A 20,267-nucleotide genomic window follows, 5' to 3' on the forward strand; every position below is an offset into this window, starting at 1 on the left:
CCCTAAGGAGGATGGATTGTGAGATCCCACATCGGTTGGAGAGGAGAACGAAACATTTCTTATAAAAGTGTGGAAACCTCTTTTTGGTAGACGCGTTTTAAAACTATGAGACTCATGATGATATGTAACAGGTTAAAGCATACAATATTTATCCGCAACGACGGTATAAGAGCCTCATGATTTTGAGTGCTATTAATAATTAGAAGCAAGACATGTAAAAAAGGTTTGATGGAGGTTCCAATATGAAAGTGGAAAAGCAAAAAGGTATTAAAAATGATGCCTTTTAAAGCTTTATGAATAAAGTTATGCAAGCTATAGGGACTAGGCCCAAGGATATGTGATAATATTCAAAAGTTATATATAATTTCTTCAATTATACGAACAAAGACTTAAATTTTGTAGGCCAAACTTGAAAACGAAGCTCAAAGATGGTCTTGACAATGAAATATGCAATAATAATGCATACAAATGCTCATTGATTTGTGTACGGGTATTCTACGTTCTTATCTCGTTTCCTAAATTTTTTAAGAATTATTTAATTTAGATCTCGTTTAATAACTATTATGATCCGACTTTTGTTTTAATTGTATGTATACAATCATGTTTAATACGAGCATGATTTCAAGCCAAATAAGTTAGAGACATACATTAGGCAAAACGGATTCAGGACAGAAAAGTAGGACTAAAATATAAATATTGAAAGTTTAAGGATCAAAATAGCGAACTTTAAAGTTAAAAAGGGGCGAAAATGAAATTTAAACCTATAATTTAGATTTTAAATTTAATAATTTTTTAGTCTTAAAATCGTTCTAATAAAATTTAAAAATTTTGGTTTTCTTTTGATGTTTCAATTTTAAAAATTTAAAGAGTTAATTTTCTATTAATTACAAAATTTAAATTTATATCTAATCGACTATTAATTTAAAAATGCGTCGAATATGTTTGGTACTTATATAAGCAAAAATAAAAGTTTAAAGATATTTTTGTACTACATGTTATACACGAAATTGAAAGTTCGAGAATCTATTATTTTTTAAAAAAATACAAGACAGTTTAGAGATTAAATTTATAATTTAATTAAAAATAAATGAAAAATCAAATATAATTGAGTGACACGACTCCTTAAACACCTATCTATGGAACCAAACATAATATTAAATTAGGTCCCAATTAAAATGACTTTATAAATACGTAAAAAAAGAAATATTTTAAGTGCAAAAATGAAATTTTAAAGTATTAGAAAATTATTCCAACTAGACCCTTACGACTAAATTTAAAATGTTAAAAGTAACGGAAGAAGAAAAAAAAAAAAAGACGGCCGATTTGGATAAAGAACCGAACCAAGCAAAAACCAAACCGGCAAACAAAACCGAATTTAGGACCTGTCAGCCAGTCAGTCAGATCAGACGATGGAGCGAGGCAACATGGAAGTTCGCCATATCAGACGCCGTCGCCAGGTGAGGAATTTCCGGAGTAGGGACCTTCCAACGACATTGACCCAAACCTCTGTATTGTTATCGTTACTTAATCCAACCAATTCACATTCGCAACCCCGAGTCCGAGTCCGTGTCCGTGTCCGTGTCCCGCCAACACGATTCCTTTATCCTCTGTTTCTATGGTCCAAACACTTCTTCACTTCACCCCCAATCACTCTCCCCTTCTCTCTTCCTTACCCGCCTCCGGTCGCTCCCCTCAGTTTCTCCGGCGTATTACCGCCCGTCTGGCTATCGAGAGGAATGGATTGATGAAAAGACGACGACCCTTTTCCCATTTATCTCTGTTCATGGTAATATAATTTATAATTGTGTTTTATGAATATTACTCTGCTGCATTTGTAATTGTGCTCCCTGATGCTCAGTTCATTGAATTTTTGGGGCTTGTGGATGTGCATTTGAGCTACACTGAATCCATACGATATTAGAAAACTTGGGGGCCAATTAATAACCATGTTAGAAGGTATAGACACATTCAAGTTTAAAAAGAACGTGTTAATCCTTTCTGTCATATAAACTAAACATGTTTGTGGGATTTGATTGATGCTTTTGAAGGTAATGACACATTGATGCACTCGCGGACAACGTATGAAGAGGCATTGAGTGTACTATCGTCGTTGATTGTCAACCGAAGACGATGTGATAAATCTGGGGACCGATTCGAGTTGATGTTTGAGTATGTGAAGGTATTACTTGAGCTAAACTTGAGACTTTGTTATTGTCAATGTACTTGGGATGATGATCATTAAGTTGAGTCAATATGATAGATGCTTGATTTAGAGGAGCCCATGCGGCGAATGAAGGTCATTCATGTGGCTGGCACCAAAGGCAAGGTACCTTGTCCTCAAGTTTGCTTAGAAATATTTCATTGAGATAGCTAGAAAATGATGTTTTTCTTTATGTTGGGACTTGCATAGGGATCAACGTGCACCTTTACTGAATCCATATTGCGTAGTTGTGGCTTCCATACTGGCCTTTTCACTTCTCCTCACCTTATTGATATCCGAGAAAGATTTCGTTTGGATGGGTAACTATCTTACACACTACATAGTTTTGTTGTTCTTAGGTGGTGAAGTTGGTCACTCAGGTAGCTTTTGAGTCTGAAAAAGCTTCAGTTGAGAGCTGCAACAACTGCATCACACTAGCTCATTATATGTCTGTACCAACTGCTCTTATATGCAAAGTTTAAGCTCTTTGATTATATGATTTTAGTCATGTGAGATCCCACATCGGTTGGAGAGGGGAACGAAACATTCTTTATAAGGATGTGGAAACCTCTCTCTAGTAGATGCGTTTTAAAACCGTGAGGCTGACAACGATACGTAACGGGCCAAAATGAGCTATATTTGTTAGTGGTGAGCTTGAGCTGTTACAAATGGTATCAGAGTTAGGTTCTGGACAGTGTGCCAATGAGGACGGGCCCTCAGGGGGGGTGGATTGTGAGATCTCACATCGAATGGAGAGGGGAACAAAACATCCCTTATGAGGGTATGGAAACCTCTCCCTAGTAGCGCGTTTTAAAACCGTGAGGCTGTCGATGATACACAACAGGCCAAAACGAATAATATTTGCTAATGGTGAGCTTGGACAGTTACAAATGGCATCAGAGCCAAGTTTCAGGCAATGTGCCAACGAGGACATTGGGCTCTCAAGGAGGGTAGATTGTGAGATCACACATCGGTTGGAAAGGGGAACGAAACATTTCTCATAAGGGTGTGGAAACCTCTTCTTAGTAGACGCATTTTAGAACCGTGAGACTAATAGCAATACATAACGGGCCAAAATGGACAATATTTGCTAGCGGTGGGCTTGACTATTACAAGTCATTAATACTAATACTTTCTCTAATTTGTTGTTGCAGCGTCAATATTAGTGAAGAGAAGTTTTTAACCTATTTCTGGTGGTGTTATAATAAGCTAAAGGTATTTTACTTGTCAATCTGATTTATTATCTTATAGTAAGTCGAAGTTTCAACGCTATAAAACAAACTAGAGGCTTCGGAATGGAGATCGAAACTTTGTAGCTACACAAGAGGGCCTTGGTGGATTCTTCCCTAGCCTTTTCTGATTCTATACAATTTGATTTTGTGCAGGAAAAAACTAGTAAGGACATACCAATGCCTCACTTGTTTCGCTTCCTTGCATTACTTGCATTCAAAATCTTTTCAGATGAGCAGGTGGATGTAGCTATCTTGGAAGTTGGTTTAGGTGGAACTTTTGATGCTACCAATGTGGTATGCTCATTCTCTTTTGCCTTAAACTAATCTGTTCTTCATCAAGGTGTAGCCATTTCATAGATTCTAATGGTTCAGGTCCAGGAACCCCTTGTGTGTGGTATAGCTTCTCTGGGTTATGACCACATGGAAATTCTTGGTTAGCCTTCTCTTAACCTTCACCATTACAAATGATTGTCATGAAGTTCTTATACATTGCTGCTTTCATCTTCATGTCTAAATAGGAAATACTCTTGCTGAGATAGCTTCAGAGAAAGCTGGTATCTTTAAGGTTTGCATCAAACGATTTCATCAAAGAATAGGTATCTAGGAATAGTGAGTTGTGATATCCCATATTGGTCAGGGAGGAGAACGAAACACCCTTTATAAGGGTGTGAAAACCTTACCCTAGCAGACACGTTTTAAAGTCTTGAGGGGAAGCTCAAAAGGGAAAGCCCAAAGAGGACAATATCTGCTAGCGATGGGATTGGGCTTGGGCCGTTACATGAGTTTAATGTTTGTTGTTGTCCTTTCACTTTGGTGCAGCGTGGAGCGCCAGCTTTTACTGTGTTCCAACCTGATGAAGCCATGCATGTGCTTAGAGACAAGGCTTCCCAGTTGGATGTATGTGCAAAGTTCTTCTTCATGACTATGTGTTGTTCACACTGCCTTATATTTGCACGTCCCAGGTACAACTTACGGTCGTGCCATCGTTGGATCCGGAGCTTCTACACGGTCGTAAACTCGGGCTTGAAGGCGAGCATCAGTATCTAAATGCTGGTCTTGCTATTGCCTTATCCTCCACTTGGCTACACAGGGCTGGCCATTCCAAACTGTCATATATGGAACAGAGTGTAAGTTCTATGCATGAGATTTGTCGTGTATGTCGTCGGTCTTCCTTAACGTTATGTCGTGTTTTCTGATTCCTTTTATCAGAGGTCGTTGCCTGAGAAGTTCATAGAAGGGCTTACCAGTGCCAGCTTTGATGGACGAGCACAGATTGTTGCTGATAGATATAATGGTATTGAATCCCCTGAAGGTCTCGTTTTTTATTTGGATGGAGCTCATAGCCCTGAGAGCATGGAGGTTTGTGCTAGATGGTTTTCTGCTGCAATAAGACATAACCAGCGAGGGATGTTAAATCATCAGTCGGAGGATAAGAGTACATCTGACAAAGATGAAGCAAGGAAGAAATCTGTGCAGGTAGATTTCAACTTTTGTTCCACTTCTTTAACAGCTAGTTTTAGCACTCCTTTTTAGTTCTACCGTTTAACTTAGTATTGTTGGATACTATAGGTGCTACTATTCAATTGTATGTCGGCACGAGCTCCACAGCGGCTTCTCCCGCCTCTGATCAAAACGTGTGTAAATAATGGTATGTATTTGTGAAATCCCACATTGGTTGGAGAGGGGAATGAAACATTCCTTATAAAGGTGTGGAAACCTCTCCCTAGCAAACGCGTTTTAAAATCTTGAGGGGAAGCCCAAAGAAGACAATATTTGTTAGTGGTGGGCTTGGACTGTTACAAATGATATCAGAGTCAGACACCGGGCGGTATGTCAACGAGGACACTGACCCCCAAGGGAAATCCCACATCAGTTGGAGAGGAGAACAAAGCATTCCTTATAAGGGTGTAGAAACCTCTCCCTAGCATACGCGTTTTAAAATCTTGAGGGGAAGCTCGAAAGGAAAAGCTCAAAGAAGATAATATTTGCAAGCGGTGGGCTTGGACTGTTACAAATGGTATCAGAGCCAGACACTGGGCGGTATGTCAGTGAAGACGCCAGCCCTCAAGGAGGGTGAATTGTGAGATCCCACATCGGTTGGAGAGAGAAACGAAGCATTATTTATAAGGGTGTGCAGATGTATTTTAGGGCTGTTACAAATTATTGTCCTTTTTGGTTTCCCCTCGAGGTTTAAAACGTGTATATTAGGGAGAAGTTTCCACAGTTTTACAAGAAATGTTTTGTTCCCTCTTCAATCGACGTGCGATCTCACAGTATTTATCAAACTGTTGGAACTGGAACTGAAAAGTCTGGTGTCCTTAAAAGGGATTCACACAGTAATTTTGCTTATTTAACTCAGGTGTCCACTTCAAGAAAGCACTCTTTGTTCCAAATACATCAGTCTTCAACAAGGTTGGAAGCCATAGCTTAACAGAAGCAAATGGGCAAGTCGACCTATCTTGGCAGTTTCATGTTCGAAGGGTATGGCAAAACACGATACAACGAGACAAAGGTTTGTCAGTTTATGGTCATGTTTTTTTTTTCATGTTGGAACCTTTCTTATATACTTTGACATATCAGGAAGTGATTCTAAAGCAGAAGTGGTTGGTAAGAGTTGTGAGAATAGCACAGTGTTTTCCTCTCTCCCAATGGCTATTAAGTGGCTCCGGGACAGTGTCTCGCAGCAGAACAGGTCCATTCGACTTCAGGTAATTGTTCCATTTGTTCTCGTTTGATATCGATTTCTAAGAGGTTGACATATTACGCTAGATCGAAAATGTCATACATGTTTAGAACGACTTCGTAAGTACTTAAAAACCGTTCCACAAACACTTGGAGAGTCATCCCAAACGGACCCTTCTCTAGCAACGAGGTTAGATGCATGATCGAGTAATAAGGAAGTTTACAAGGTTTCTAATTTTCAGGTGCTTGTAACTGGTTCATTGCATCTTGTGGGAGATGTGTTGAAATTGATCAAGTGAAGCATGGGACGGTGGTCTTGAACAATCATCTTCTCAGATTTGCAGCCACAGCACCATTCTTGTTTTATATGTTTGAATTCAAATCCCCAACATTCAGAACTGAGAAAAGAAATATATTATTAATATTTTAAGTAAACTAGAACATAAAGAAACATGAAGCAGCTCAATTTTTAATTATTGCTGCAGACCGAACACAATTATTCCGTCTGTTGGTAGTTGGCACCTTAAAAACAGCTAATCACATATATATATATATATATATATATATATATATATATATATATATATTATTTGATAAAATATAAATAAATTTATGTTTATTTAGATCTTATAAATTTTATAATCTTGTTCATTTAACTCGAAACAAGGAAGTAAGAAGAGATTACAAGGAAGTAGGAAGAGATTTCTTCCGGTTAGATAAATGGAGTCGAGGACGAGAATTATATTTGGGTACTTGTCTATTTAAATGGAGTCGAGGACGAGAGACTCGTTAATATATATTTTTTGGGTACTAATTATTTTAATTTATTTATATTATTCTTTTTTTTTTTTTTTTTTTTTGTAAGGTTTTCTTAGATTTAAAAATTATAATATCACATTTTGTTCTTGTAATCCTATATATTATTTATTAAGGTAAGTAAAATAATTTTATCAAAGAATAATAATTTAATAACATGAGTGAATTAACAATTTAATTGAAAAATAAAATGTATATATTAAAAAAAAAATCTTAATTCCTATTTTTTAAAAGAATAATAAATGGAAATTTTTTCTAAAGAACTGGCAGAGAAGGCATCCTCTTCCGTGTGCATCTCTACTTCAACTTTCCAATTTCAACCCTTCCAAATTGATTCTCTTTTACAACATCCAAACTAAATATAAAGGGTAAAAATGTAATTTCAGCGCTTCTTCCAATCAACACAAAACAAGCAACAGACAGAAAAACAGAAAGGGAAAGTGGCTCACAAGCTATGAACAAAAAGCAAGAGGACATGGTCCACTCCTTCCCACATCTTACACAGATGATAATGCTCTACACACACCACTTTTGGAGCCTTCTCCTCCTCCTCTGCTTTCAAAGATTTTAACACAAAAGTGTGTGTTCGTAGTAATATCGACAAATAGATTTGAGAACGAATCGTACCAAGAAACGTACCAAGAAACGGCTAGCAGAGTTCATATCAGTTCCTCCAACTTTCTTCTAACCATGTTCATTGATCTTCCTATTCTACTAATCCTATGATCTTATCGTCCGAGACTCGAAAAACAGTTTAGAAGAAAAGGGGTTGATGATTTCTGGTTCCCATGGTAGCAGGAAGGACACTGTTGGATTATGGATACTAACGCTTTTGTATAATAATCAATAGCTCACAAGTTAGCATCAGCAGAATTTCAGAGATAAGAATCTAAATAGATACAACAAACATTGGTAAGGATGACTTTCAGCTCAAAAATGAGGAAATAACAGTTTTGAGGCCATTTTTATGATGGCCCTTGTGTTTGTCTCAACCATGGCAAGTCTGTATTTAGAGAAGAATCCATACCTATCGGCTGCGACGGCTCGGTAGAGCTCGAGTACTTCCCCTTTTTAGACCAAAGCCAAATCTTCGAAACAGAGTAACTCTCGCCTTTAGCTACACTATTAAGCTTCTTTCCATCCAAGTCTGCTTGGACTGGAGAGATGCTATTTGAATCCGTCCCCTTGCAGGGCTGCTTATTATCGCCCTCTCCTCGAGCTTTAGACAACGCGATTCTGAGGTCGGCGTCTATAACGACGTATTGATACGATCCCATCGAGTAACATCTCCTAGCATCCAAGTTACTACTGCTGGTCTCTCCAACTTCGGTTGTCTCTACAGCTTCTACAGCATTCATCCTCCTGAATTTTCCTAGTCTAACTGGGAAAACCCCCTTTTCATTCACTACCTCTTGAATTTCCATTGTCTTCTGACAATTAGGTAACCTGTAATCTGCATTACCACCACATTCATCTTCTTCTCCTAGATCGTCGAAATCATACATCGGATTTTCGATCGAATAACCGGGATTAAAGAGGGTTCCACGACAAAGAGGACATGTCGAATTTGACAAGAGCCAAGTGTCTATACAGTTGACATGGAAGGCATGGCTGCACATAGGAAGTAATCTGAGTTGATCCTTCTCAGAAAACTCACACAAACAAACAGCACAATCAAATGGCTCCTTGAGACCCACAATTTCTTTATACTGAAAAACAGGAAGTGCATCTATAAAAGCTTGATCCAAACCAGAATCATGGAGATGGAAGAGCTGCTGAAGCTGTCTCTGAAGTGCATCAGAAGGAGAAAGTTGTGGGTTTCTGTTGGATTGAGAGGAGGGTGAGGTAGATGGGTGCTTTATAAGGAATCTAACAAGAAGATGGAGCAAACCAGAGATGAAAAACAAAACAGCCAAAATAACTATGATAAACAGAACTGCTGGACTTATCCTCGTACCAGACGAGGTTGTAGATGGCACTGCTGGTGGGTTTGGTTCCTTATTGTAAATTCCATCAAAAGGGGTTGAAGAAGAAGTCATTACAGGAGGAGGGTAGCTCAAAAACGCATCGTTTTGAAAGATTTGATGCCGAATCCGAGCCATATTCAAATGGGGTTTCTCCAGAAACCACTTTTGACATTCCAAAATCAAAATACTCACATAGATCGAACAAACCCCCACAACTTCGATACACAGATATAGCAAAAGTAGAAGCAATAGCAGCCAGAAGTGTCACAAACTACAGAACCGCCCTCTTTAATCGATAATAAAATGACAAATCGGTGATGGGGAAAGAAAAGAAAACATAAAATATTCAAAACTCACCGCTTAAGCAGATTTAAAGAAAAAGAAAATAAAATAGAATGATGAACTAGTTCAGAGCAAGAAAAGAAACCCTAGAACAGAGAAGATGGGTTATAGGGGGATAGATACCTTTCTCTTTTGTCTCATTTGGAGAGAACGGGAGAAGCCCAGAAGAGTGACAGAGACAAGAGTTGAGGGGGAAGGGGAAGGGGAAGGGGAAAGGGAAAGGAAGCGGTGGAGTGAGAACACGCGCGGGGAGTGCGCGTGGGAAAGTAATAGGTCAACCATAAGAGACAAAGTGCGGGCTTGAATTAGATTTAGAGTTATACACTAAATCTTTTGTTTTATACTATAAATTTTTAAATTTTAAATATACTCTTTTAATTTTTTTTAAATTTTGTGTGTAATGATATCTGTTAAATTTAAAATTGATGATATCATTATTAAAAACAAAATTTAAATTTATATATAATAAATTAATTATTTTGTTAGAAAGAAGATAAAAATAATTAATGAGAACAAAAAGTTTATTGGCATTTATTTGAAGCTATTTATGAGATAAAATTGTCAACTGCTTTGGTTCAAGACTTTACTTGAAGTTTGGGTAAGTAATTGGTTCTTTCAAGGTTGCAACATGTGAATGGGTTTTTTATTTTTTTTTATTTTTTAATAAATATAAAATAAAATAAAATTGAGATCAATACATTTTCCACTAAATTTCCTTTTTGATATTTAATTATTTAAGAAACTTTTAAAAGTGCACCATAAATCTATGGAATTTTAATTTTGTATATAAATAATTACTGAAATATTCGACTTTTAAATTATATAAAAAGAATTTTTATTAATTAACTTCTTTTTTTAAAAAAGAAAAAAAGAAAAAGAAGAAATTTGAATGTCATCCTCCACAAGCAATCATGTGCTTTATTTAGGCCATTAGGCACTTTTAAGGGATATTATGATTTTCCTTTTGTGATTGCCTAACTGAAAATAAGTGGGAGGGAAAGTAAATTAATAGTTTATTATTATTATTATTATTATTATTATTATTTTGCTTTCTTTGAATGTAATTAAAAAATGACATCAAAAGTTAAAGCCAAAAGTTTTTACTTTTTATTCCTTTTTTATAAAATAAAAAAAAGAAACAAAAAGTTATATATATTTTTTAATCAAAATTTTCATATATTTTACTTAATAAAACTATAATAAATCATGGTGGAGAGGGTTCCTAAATTTTCTTAGTGGATTGAAGGGTAAAATTGGAAAATCATTTAAAATGAGAGGGTAAAACGGGCACATAATGTTTTTCCTCGTTATGCCTTTCACATATACTATAAATAAACGAGCGTGTGAATTCAAAATATATAATTTAACTAATTGAGTTATGTTTGAATGAACAATTAATGGAATGGAACTAATTTGAGAGAATAGAAATGATGGAAGTGTCCTGTTCATCCTCCTTGATTGAGTCAATCATGGCAACAACCTGGTCCATGTTGGGCCTTGCATGGGGAGAACTCTCAACGCATTTAACAGCGACCACTAACAAGTTCACCATCCTCTCTTCGCTTGCTGCTTCAGCCAACAAGGAGCTGTCCAAAACTTCTGCAGTCCATTCTTCTCTAAGAACAGTTCTAACCCAATCTGCCAAACAAATCCCTTTTTCATCTCTCGCAAGCTTCCCTGTGAGCAGCTCAAGGAGGATGAGCCCAAATCCATGAACATCTGATCTGAAGGAGGTGCTTTCATGGAGCCCATATTCACTTATGCACGCCTCCATGTTCCAGTTCATGAGTATGTTTGATGATTTCAAGTTGCCATGAGCTATTTCTTCTTGTTCTAACCCCTTGTGCATTTGTGCTAATGCCTTCGCTATTCTGCCTGCTATTTCAAGCCTGCTGATCCAGGGGAATGAGTTCTTGTTGTGGCTTGATGATCCTGAGATTTCAAATGAGAAATATGAGCGCTTTTGGGCTTTGTAATTGATGGACTATGATACCCAGATGAGTTTTGTGAGATCACACGTCAGTTGAAGAGGAGAACGAAACATTGTTTATAAGGGTCTGGAAACCTCCCTCTAACATACGCGTTTTGAAAACCTTGAAGATAAGCCCAAAGAGGACAAATTCTGCTAGCAGTGGGCTTGGGCAGTTTCAAATAGTTTCAAAGCCAGACACCGGCAACCTGCCAGCGAGGAGGGTGGACACGAGGCGGTGTGCCAACAAGGACGCTGGCCCCAAAGAAGGGTGGATTGAAGGGTCCCACATCGATTGGAGAAGGGAACGAGTGCCAGCAAGGACGCTAGGCCTCGAAGAGGGGTAGATTATGAGATTCCGCATTGGTTGGAAAAGAGAACGAAGTCATTCTTTATAAGGGTGTAGAAACCTCTCCCTAACAGACGCGTTTTAAAAACTCGAAAGGAAAAGCTATATGCTAGAGGTGGGCTTAGATGGTTACCACCAAAAAATGAATAATGAGCATATTAAAAGGGTTAGAAATCTTACCATGAAGAAGGCTGAATAGGCTTCCATTAGGCTGAAATTCATACACCAAAAGCTTCTCATGATCAGAACTATAGAAGGCAAGTGGTGGAAGCACATTAGGATGCTTCACTCTATCAATCTTACACATTCTTTTCATAAACTCATCACTTGAAATGCCCCAATCCTTAATCCTCTTCACAGCAAACACCATCCCATAATCAAACATAACCTTATAAAGACTTCCATGGTTCCCTCTCCCAATCAGCTCAGCAGGAGCCTTAAGCAAGTCCTCAAACTTCAACCCATTCACCACTGGATTTGTAAGCACTATCAGAGATGATGACAACCCTCCACTCTCACTTGAAAGCATTGAAAACTCTGCCTTGCTTGTTTTGTATTCACTTGACAAAGAAACAGTACTGAACTTGCTGCTAATTCCATCATCATCTACTGCTGCAACTCTGTTGCTTGAATCCTCTTTTCTTACCTTTTTCCTCCTTTTACATATCATGAAAACTGCTATAAATGTTAAGAAAACACCTATCATTATGTATCCTGAGAATATCAAAATATGGTCTTTGTTGTTGTGCTTTGATTCTTCACCTCCTGGTTTGACTTCTTCTAGTTTGAGTGAGTGGCATTTTGTTGGCAATGGATCTCCACAAAGCAGTGGATTTCCCATGAAGCTGTCTGAAGCAAAGTAGCTACCGCCGTCGGTCGGCATCGGACCGGAGAAATTGTTAAAGGAAACATTAAATCTCTCAAAGTTGGAGAATTCAAACTGGGGTATCTCTCCAGAGAACTTATTGTTCTCAGCAAGGAACATGGTGAGGCCTGAGATCCTGGACAAATCTGGCAAGTTCCCAGATAAGTTATTGTCTGAAAGTTCGAGTCTTTTAAGGTTGACTAACTTGGATAAAGAACTTGGTAGATTTCCATGGAATTTATTTCCTCTTACATGAAACCGTGTCAGCTGCTTGCAATTATCAATATCAGCTGGGATTTCTCCGGAGATGTTGTTGTAATTGAGGCTTAGAACAGTGAGGGAATTCAGTAGAGGCTTTGAGTTGCAGAGGAAGCTTGTTTGAAGAGTTCCTGAAAGATTCAAGCCGTCAAGAAACAGTTTCTTTACAGAAACATTTCTTCCATCACAGACCAAACCAAGCCATCTGTTCTTGCAAGGATCAGAAGAAATGTTCCATCCAAGATGCTGGTTGTGTTGGCCATTTTGGGGACTGAGTTTTGCAAGAAACTGAATCAGTGAGCTCTTTACAGAATCATCGACACCATCAGCATTGGTAAAGATGAACAGAAATGAACAAACAAGAAACGCCCAGATGGAAATTTGATTCATTTTTTCAATGTTTGTGGGAAATCAACCTGGAGAAGTTAACAGAAGAAGGGTTTTAAAGAATGGCTAATAAACAAGAGAGGATAAAAGGTAAAGGGTGTGCATAGCAATGAAGCCATTGTTGGAGTTCTTTAAGCTCCAATTGGCTAATGATTTGCAATAAAACAATGAAGAAAATGCCATTTTTCTCATTGATAGCATATGAAAATTTGGAAGCCGGCATCTCCAGAGAAGTTAGTTGTTGTATTGTTATATATATCAGTAAATGGAAACTTTCTGATATAATGTTAAATCAAACTCATCCATTTTGTTGACCATTTGAAGTGCTTCTAATATCAGTTCTTGATCAGTGGTTGATATCAATCCAATATTTTGATCCCATAAAGAACATCACAAGAACATACATGAAACAACCCTTACAAGAAAAATCAAGCATAGTGACCTGTTGGACTCATTCTTGAGGCTATCGATATGATACCTTCGCTACAAGTTAGGATGAAAGTTAATCATACCATTGTAAAAATATGGGAGGTTCATTATCCTAACACAATGAACTTCTCAGGTCGGACCATAAACAGTTTCGGGTCCTTACAACTTCTTGGGGAGGGCTAGTGTGAGATCCCCCATTGGCTAGAGAGGGGAATGAAATATTCCTTATTAGGGTGTGGAAACCTCTCCGTAGTAGATGCGTTTTAAACAACCGTGAGACTGATGGCGATACGTAACGGGTCAAAGCGAACATATCTATCAGCAGTGGGCTTGGCCTGTTACAAATGGTATTAGAGTCGGACATCAGGCGGTGTGCCAGAGAGGACCCTGGGTCTCCAAGGGGATGGATTGTGAGATCTTACGTCGGTTGTAGAGAGGAACGAAACATTCCTTATAAAGGTGTGGAAACCTCTCCCTAGTAGATGCGGATAATATGTGATAACGGTGAGCTTGGACTATGGCCGTTAGACTAAAATATAAAGAAAAACTGGATCACTTTTGACACATTCTAATGTTCCAATATGTTGTTGAGCAAGAAAACAAAAGGGCTTTGGTATATGACGCAATTAGAGATTGATTTCTTTTGGCTTTTACAGAGTCTTTGAAATACTAAGGCCTGCTGATAGAGGTGCCAATCAAAGTGACTCAGATATGATGTTTTTGCCAGGTAAGTTGAGAAAGAACAAAGCATATGAGACAAAGAGAAAAGTCCCAAAACAATGGGAATTGTTCTTTTATAGATATTTAGGCTCCAATGAAAACGAGATTTACAAAAATAGGATGATCTACCTAGTTCATCAATGAAGTTAGCACCAGAGCACCAATAACCACATAGTCCACCGAGTTAGAGAGTTCAACGGATTCGTGCTAGTTAGACGTTGACCATGAAATCCATCACTATATCGAGTGATTACAAGCATTCACATCTCAATTAAATGAAATTGTGCACGATTCTCGAGAGATGTAACAAAATTTGGTGTAACTGAGTATGAATGATGTGTTGGATCATGCCTTTGTCTTAAATCTAAAAGGGGGTGGTGATACAATTAAGTTGTTTCTTATTTTATACCTTTCCTTTCCCTTCAAGCATCAACAATGAAGACAAAATCTCAAACATCAATCATTTTTAGCCATCCATAAATGATACGTTTCTTGTAAACAACTGATATCAATAACCAATACAAATCAATACAAATCCCTCTTTTTCCTTGTTCTTTGTTAGAATCAGATCAGATCAGAATGTTGCAGATGATGGAGGCTGCCATGCCCTTCACTGCCATGATAATGGTGGAGAGCACAGATGTGATCATATCAACACTAATCAAAGCAGCCATGGCCAAAGGGATGAACAACTTGGTCTTCCTTGTCTATTCCAACGCTCTCGCCACCTTCCTTCTCCTTCCCTTTCTCCTCTTTTCTTCCAGGTTCTTCTTCTTCTAATCAAACCCATTACAGTTTTACTTCTTTCTATGAAGAACTCTGATGATCAAATGAAAAACTTGTGCAGAAACAATCTGGGTGCACCTCTATCTTTCTCTATGATCCTTGCCTTCTTTCTCCTTGGGCTTAATGGGTAACAAAAAGTTAAATTCTTTCAATAATTTAACCTTTTTCTGGCTCAAAAAGTTGAATAATTTTGTTATGAACAGGAGTGTGGGTGAGTTATTGGCAAACACAGGGATAAACTACAGCTCCCCTGTTCTTTTATCAGCAATGGCAAATCTCATCCCCATTTTCACCTTTCTTCTTGCTGTTATTTTCAGGTGGTAAGATTTAGAGTTACTCAGTTTACACCTCTCCTTATATTCATCAAGATCTTGCTTAGAAATTTGGTATTGGGTTCAGAATGGAGAGGCTTGATTTGAAGAGAAGCAGTGGGAAAACCAAGTGTTTGGGTACCATTATAGCTGTGTCAGGAGCTTTCTTAATAACTCTGTATAAAGGGCCTGTGTTGATCATGTCCTCCTCCTCTCAGTCGGTGGGACAAGAAGCTGTAGCACTGTCACAGAAGCCAAACTGGGTGTTTGGTGGCTTTCTCTTTTTAATGGTTTGTTTTCTATCATCAACTTGGAAGATTGCTCAGGTAATTCATTCTCCATCTTTGTTCAGGATTGTTGGGTGGGGGTTTAGAAAGCCCAAAATAAAGTCACATGAGCTTATGTTCAAAGTGAACAATATCATACCACTGTGAAGAGTCGTGATTTCTAACATGGTATCAGAGTCATGCCTTAACTTAGTCATGTCAATAGAATCCTTAAATGTCGAACAAAGAAGTTGAGTCTCAAAAGTGTAGCCAAAAGTGACTCAATGGTCGAACAAATAGTGTACTTTGTTCCTTCGAGGGCTCCAGAGAAGGAGTTAAGCCTTAATTAAAGAGAGACGGTTTGAAGGCTACATAGACCTCAGGGGAGGGCTCTATGGTGTACTTTGTTCGAGAGGAGGATAGTTGAGAATTATTGGGAGGGAGTCTCAAATTAGCTAATTTAGTGGAAGATCACGAGTTTATAAGTGAGGAATAATATCTACATTGGTATGAGATCTTTTGGGGAAGCTTAAAAAGTCATAAGAACTTATGCTCAAAGGGACAATATCACCGTAGAGAGTCGTGATTTCTAACAATTTTCACAATAATGTAATATTGTCAACTATTATGTTTTGTTCTCGATTCTGCAGACATGGTTTGTTAGCGTATACCCAAACAAAAAGATCACAAGCGTGTTCTTCTTCACATTCTTTGTGACGGTCCAAACGGCAGCCTTTGCTGTCATCATCGAAACAAACCCAACCATGTGGCAAGTCCGACCAGACATTGAAATGGTCACCATCGTATTCTCCGTAAGGAAACGACACCGACATAGAAACCCATAAACTAAACGAATTAAGTTCATAGTCAGTGATATAGGTAACGAATTAGTTTGGGTTGGCAAATGGCAGGCCATATTTGGGGGTATGGTTCGTACTGGCGTCCACACATGGTGCTTGCAAAGGAAGGGCCCAGTCTTTGTTGCAATGTTCAAGCCCCTAGGCATGGTCATCGCCGTCGCCTTGGCCGTCAGCTTTCTTCGTGAGTCGCTTTGTCTTGGCAGGTAAGCTGGCCAACCCCTGCATAGTCTCGTGCTTATAAAGCATTGATAATGGGTGATTTCCTATTGGCACTTGGCAGTGTGATCGGATCGGTGGTGATTGGGTGTGGGTTTTATAGTGTGATATGGGGGCAGATCAAACAACTAAAATTGGACCTGGACTTACCACCTCCTTCTACTTCTGAATCACCATCTGCCTCCCTTTTGCACCACTCCTCCTCTCTACAACATACCCAAGACAACAATTTTGGAACCACTCCTCCTCTCTAAATGAACTAAATGAACTAAATGAACTAGGGTCACATCTGAATGAAAACGATCTTGAGGATAGAATGACTAAAAAAAGCTTAAAAGAAATGAAAGTTACTATCTATACTAACAATGTGCACTTTCTTTCACTCTTGAGAATAAAAATAGAACATACCGAAAAGAATTGTATTAGTTTAGTGAGAATAATATTTAACTCTAGAGTAAGAATAATACTTAAAAGAACAGTGTACCAATTTTTAAATGTTCCAAAGTGATCGAGTCAAAAGGAGGAGGAAGTCTTTACCCAACTTCCAAATCTTTTCTTTCAAGAAAGGTTACAAGAATATCTTAAAAGAATACGAGGGCAGCCTTAGTTATACAACTAATGGTACTAAGATCACAAGATATTGAGTAGCACGAACACCTAGTTTCATCGTTGAGCTTAAAAGCAAAAGGAAAAAGGGAAAGTAAAAGGAAAAGGAGCTGAAATCAAGAAAATATAGAAGAGTAAGAGCCACGCCAAGAATCTATAGCCTATATGAATCACCTAAGAACATAAAAAAAACTAACAGTTCAGGTCCTTGTTGATGCACAACAAACAAATAATATAAGCATTTATAAATCTTTCGTAAGAAATTAAACAGGGGATAAAAAGTAACTATACGATCTTAATCATAGAGGTAGCTTCAAAGATGCTATTGGTATTAATATAATGCAAGGACGTTGACATAGTGTTTAGTGGTGGAAATAATAATAATGATTTTATTTATTTATATATATTATATTATATTATATTAAAATACCCCCACTCGGTCACTGCCTTCGGAAGTCACGACTCTGTTTTTCTGAAGAACAGAGGAACCGAGTTTGAGGTCTGAACGCAAAGAGATGGCGGGAAGTGGAACATACCTGATGGAAGCGGCTCTACCGTTTCCGGCGATGATCTCCATGGAGTGTATCAACGTCGGACTCAACACTCTTTTCAAAGCCGCCACCGCCTCCGGCATGAGCCACCACGTGTTCGTCGTCTATTCTTACTCCCTCGCCGCGCTTCTCCTCCTCCCTTCTCCCTTCATCTCTCGCAGATCCAGGCGTCTACCACCCCTGAGTTTCTCTGTACTTTCCAAGATCGCGCTTCTCGGACTCATCGGGTACGATTTCGGTGACCTAATCGAATTTGAAGAGTTCATGAACTGAAATTATCGTTCTGATTTTGTTTCGATTTTGGCAGTTCTTCTTCGCAGATTATGGGATACACGGGAATCAATTACAGTTCTCCGACGCTTGCTTCCGCTATCAGCAACCTTGTTCCTGCTTTCACTTTCATCCTCGCCGTCATTTTCAGGTTCTTCGTCGCCTTCCTCTGTTTCTCTTGAAGGGTCGTTATAATAAGCCAGGGGCCATTTTGTTTTAATTACTTAATAATAATAATTTTTTTTTTTAAAAAAAAAAAACACTTTAAAAACTATTTTTGGAGATTTTAGAATTTTTATAAAAAATGGATAATAAAAATAGTGTTTATGTTATTATTTCTAATAATTAAAGCAATTCCACTTTTTCAACAATTGGGCCCATTTTGTTTATATCCTAAAATAAAGTTTGTATTTTTAAATATTTTTAAATATTTTTAAAAGTGACAATTAAGTTAATTAATTAAAAAAAATTAGTTTGATAGTTGATTAAAGGGATGTAATTATAATAATGAGTTTATAATAATATGGAATTAGGATGGAGAAGGTGGTATTGAAAAGACATAGCAGTCAAGCCAAAGTGATGGGCACCATAATATCCATAGCAGGTGCCTTTGTGGTCACTCTTTACAAGGGTCCAAGGATTATACTCTCTTCAGCGCCCACGGCTCTTTCACTTCACCATCCATTACCCTCTTCGCATTCTAATTGGGTCATTGGCAGCCTTCTCTTGACTGCTGAATACATCTTGGTTCCCCTTTGGTACATTGTTCAGGTAACTCTTCTTCATTGTTCAGGTAACTCTTCTTCGTGTTACGTATTGTCGTTAGTCTCACAGTTTTAAAACGTGTCTATTAGAGATAGGTTTTTACGCTCTTATAAGAAATGTATTTTGTTTTTCTCTCCAACCAATATACAACCTCACTATCCACTCCCTTTGAGGGCTCAGCGTCCTCGCTGACCTACCGACCGGTGTCTGGCTCTGAAACCATTTATAACAGCCCATTGCTAGTCGATATTGTCCACTTTTGTCTGTTATGTATCGCCGTCAACCTCACAATTTTTAAACAACTAACGTAGGATCTCAGAGTAACTATCATAACCTTGAAACGGTTGAACATTTTGACAGACGAGAATTATGAAGGAATACCCAGACGAGGCAACAGTGATCTTCTTCTACAACTTAACAGTGGCCTTCATAGCTGCAATTGTTGGGGTGGTTTTAGAGACAGATCCAAGCGCTTGGATTTTGAAGCAGCATACAGCATTGGCCTCTGTTTTATGCTCTGTAAGAATCAAGAAAAAGGCACTTAATAATACTCCTATCATCTGTCTTATGACTTACAAAAGCTGTTTTTTCTTAGGGACTTTTTGGATCATGCTTGAATAATACAGTTCATACATGGGCACTCCGCTTGAAAGGGCCAGTGTTCGTAGCGATGTTTAAGCCGTTGTCGATCGTCGTCGCCATCGTAATGGGTGTTCTATTTCTCGGCGATTCACTATATCTTGGAAGGTATGATCACAAAGAGAAATTAACCATAAGTTTCTTGCATCAGTTCTAACAGTTGAACTAACTTGAAGAAATTTGAAATTTGGTGCGTTTACAGTGTTGTTGGAGCATCCATAATATCCATAGGGTTTTATACTGTGATGTGGGGAAAAGCAAAGGAAGAAAGGGGTGCTGGAGAAGAAAAAGAAGAAGGCCATACCCATAATCTTAATGGTAACAAGGAATCACATGAAGATCAGAGAGTACCTCTTCTAGGAAGCTACAACACACACAGACACAGTGCAGACAATGTATAAATATCCAACTTTTATTCACCTTCCAAGCTATGGCTATGGCTAAGCATGGGAGGAAACTGTACAATTTGTAGCATGCCGTGGGTTAGTAATGAATGAAATATGAGATTTGAAATTTTAGCTAAAGATAGTACAATCTTACCGCTCGTAGATATTGTCTGCTTTTGCCTATTACGTATAGGCTATAGCCATCAACATCACAGCTTCACACTCTTATAAGGAATACTTTTTAGAAAATTGACAAGGATCGAGAAGCATAACCTATGCAAAGAAACGAATATTTTGTTAGTGATATGAAAAATTTGAAAACAAATAAAAGTATAATTCAAAATTGAAAAAATTACTTTTTTAAGTGTGTAGATGATAGGCCTTAAATTTTAACT

The 20,267-nt window shown here is 37.9% G+C and overlaps 5 protein-coding genes across 9 annotated transcripts; 3 read left to right on the plus strand and 2 right to left on the minus strand.

The window, feature by feature from the left end:
- The first annotated feature begins 1,428 nt into the window (after positions 1–1,428).
- Positions 1,429–6,566, plus strand: LOC111808853 (folylpolyglutamate synthase-like). Of its 3 annotated transcripts, XM_023695058.1 has the most exons (17): positions 1,429–1,786; positions 1,859–1,956; positions 2,049–2,179; positions 2,261–2,326; positions 2,411–2,520; positions 3,355–3,415; positions 3,586–3,595; positions 3,662–3,726; positions 3,805–3,865; positions 3,951–3,997; positions 4,252–4,329; positions 4,395–4,559; positions 4,642–4,908; positions 5,002–5,080; positions 5,792–5,944; positions 6,013–6,140; positions 6,357–6,566. In XM_023695058.1, the coding sequence occupies exons 2-17, from the start codon at positions 1,947–1,949 to the stop codon at positions 6,411–6,413; spliced, it is 1,488 nt and encodes a 495-aa protein (XP_023550826.1). In that variant the 5' UTR covers positions 1,429–1,786; positions 1,859–1,946; the 3' UTR covers positions 6,414–6,566. The 3 variants fall into 3 exon arrangements, with proteins under 3 accessions (XP_023550826.1, XP_023550825.1, XP_023550827.1); XM_023695057.1 differs by having other exon boundaries at positions 3,586–3,726; XM_023695059.1 differs by lacking the exons at positions 1,429–1,786; positions 1,859–1,956; positions 2,049–2,179; positions 2,261–2,326; positions 2,411–2,520 and adding an exon at positions 2,556–2,648 and having other exon boundaries at positions 3,586–3,726.
- LOC111808854 (RING-H2 finger protein ATL46-like) lies at positions 6,199–9,445 on the minus strand. Of its 2 annotated transcripts, none has more exons than XM_023695061.1 (2): positions 7,958–9,445; positions 6,199–6,512 (listed from the first exon to the last, which is right to left on the minus strand). In XM_023695061.1, the coding sequence occupies exons 1-2, from the start codon at positions 9,030–9,032 to the stop codon at positions 6,478–6,480; spliced, it is 1,110 nt and encodes a 369-aa protein (XP_023550829.1). In that variant the 5' UTR covers positions 9,033–9,445; the 3' UTR covers positions 6,199–6,477. The 2 variants fall into 2 exon arrangements, with proteins under 2 accessions (XP_023550829.1, XP_023550828.1); XM_023695060.1 differs by lacking the exon at positions 6,199–6,512 and having other exon boundaries at positions 7,723–9,183; positions 9,363–9,432.
- Positions 9,446–10,599: 1,154 nt separating this feature from the next.
- LOC111808627 (probable inactive receptor kinase At2g26730) lies at positions 10,600–17,915 on the minus strand. The gene is made up of 3 exons (XM_023694737.1): positions 17,798–17,915; positions 11,738–13,096; positions 10,600–11,171 (listed from the first exon to the last, which is right to left on the minus strand). The coding sequence occupies exons 2-3, from the start codon at positions 13,068–13,070 to the stop codon at positions 10,648–10,650; spliced, it is 1,857 nt and encodes a 618-aa protein (XP_023550505.1). The 5' UTR covers positions 13,071–13,096; positions 17,798–17,915; the 3' UTR covers positions 10,600–10,647.
- On the plus strand, positions 14,796–16,044 carry LOC111809320 (WAT1-related protein At3g28050-like). Its single transcript, XM_023695761.1, has 4 exons — positions 14,796–14,980; positions 15,064–15,129; positions 15,206–15,319; positions 15,402–16,044. Exons 1-4 carry the CDS (start codon positions 14,796–14,798, stop codon positions 15,745–15,747), a joined length of 711 nt encoding a protein of 236 aa, XP_023551529.1. The 3' UTR covers positions 15,748–16,044.
- LOC111808628 (WAT1-related protein At3g28050-like) lies at positions 15,561–20,010 on the plus strand. Of its 2 annotated transcripts, none has more exons than XM_023694739.1 (7): positions 15,561–15,639; positions 17,745–18,039; positions 18,120–18,233; positions 18,616–18,853; positions 19,208–19,366; positions 19,443–19,594; positions 19,689–20,010. In XM_023694739.1, the coding sequence occupies exons 2-7, from the start codon at positions 17,777–17,779 to the stop codon at positions 19,885–19,887; spliced, it is 1,125 nt and encodes a 374-aa protein (XP_023550507.1). In that variant the 5' UTR covers positions 15,561–15,639; positions 17,745–17,776; the 3' UTR covers positions 19,888–20,010. The 2 variants fall into 2 exon arrangements, with proteins under 2 accessions (XP_023550507.1, XP_023550506.1); XM_023694738.1 differs by lacking the exon at positions 15,561–15,639 and adding an exon at positions 16,099–16,642.
- Positions 20,011–20,267: the final 257 nt, after the last annotated feature.

Source organism: Cucurbita pepo, chromosome LG13 (assembly GCF_002806865.2).
Source record: "Cucurbita pepo subsp. pepo cultivar mu-cu-16 chromosome LG13, ASM280686v2, whole genome shotgun sequence".
Taxonomy (NCBI): Eukaryota; Viridiplantae; Streptophyta; class Magnoliopsida; order Cucurbitales; family Cucurbitaceae; genus Cucurbita; species Cucurbita pepo.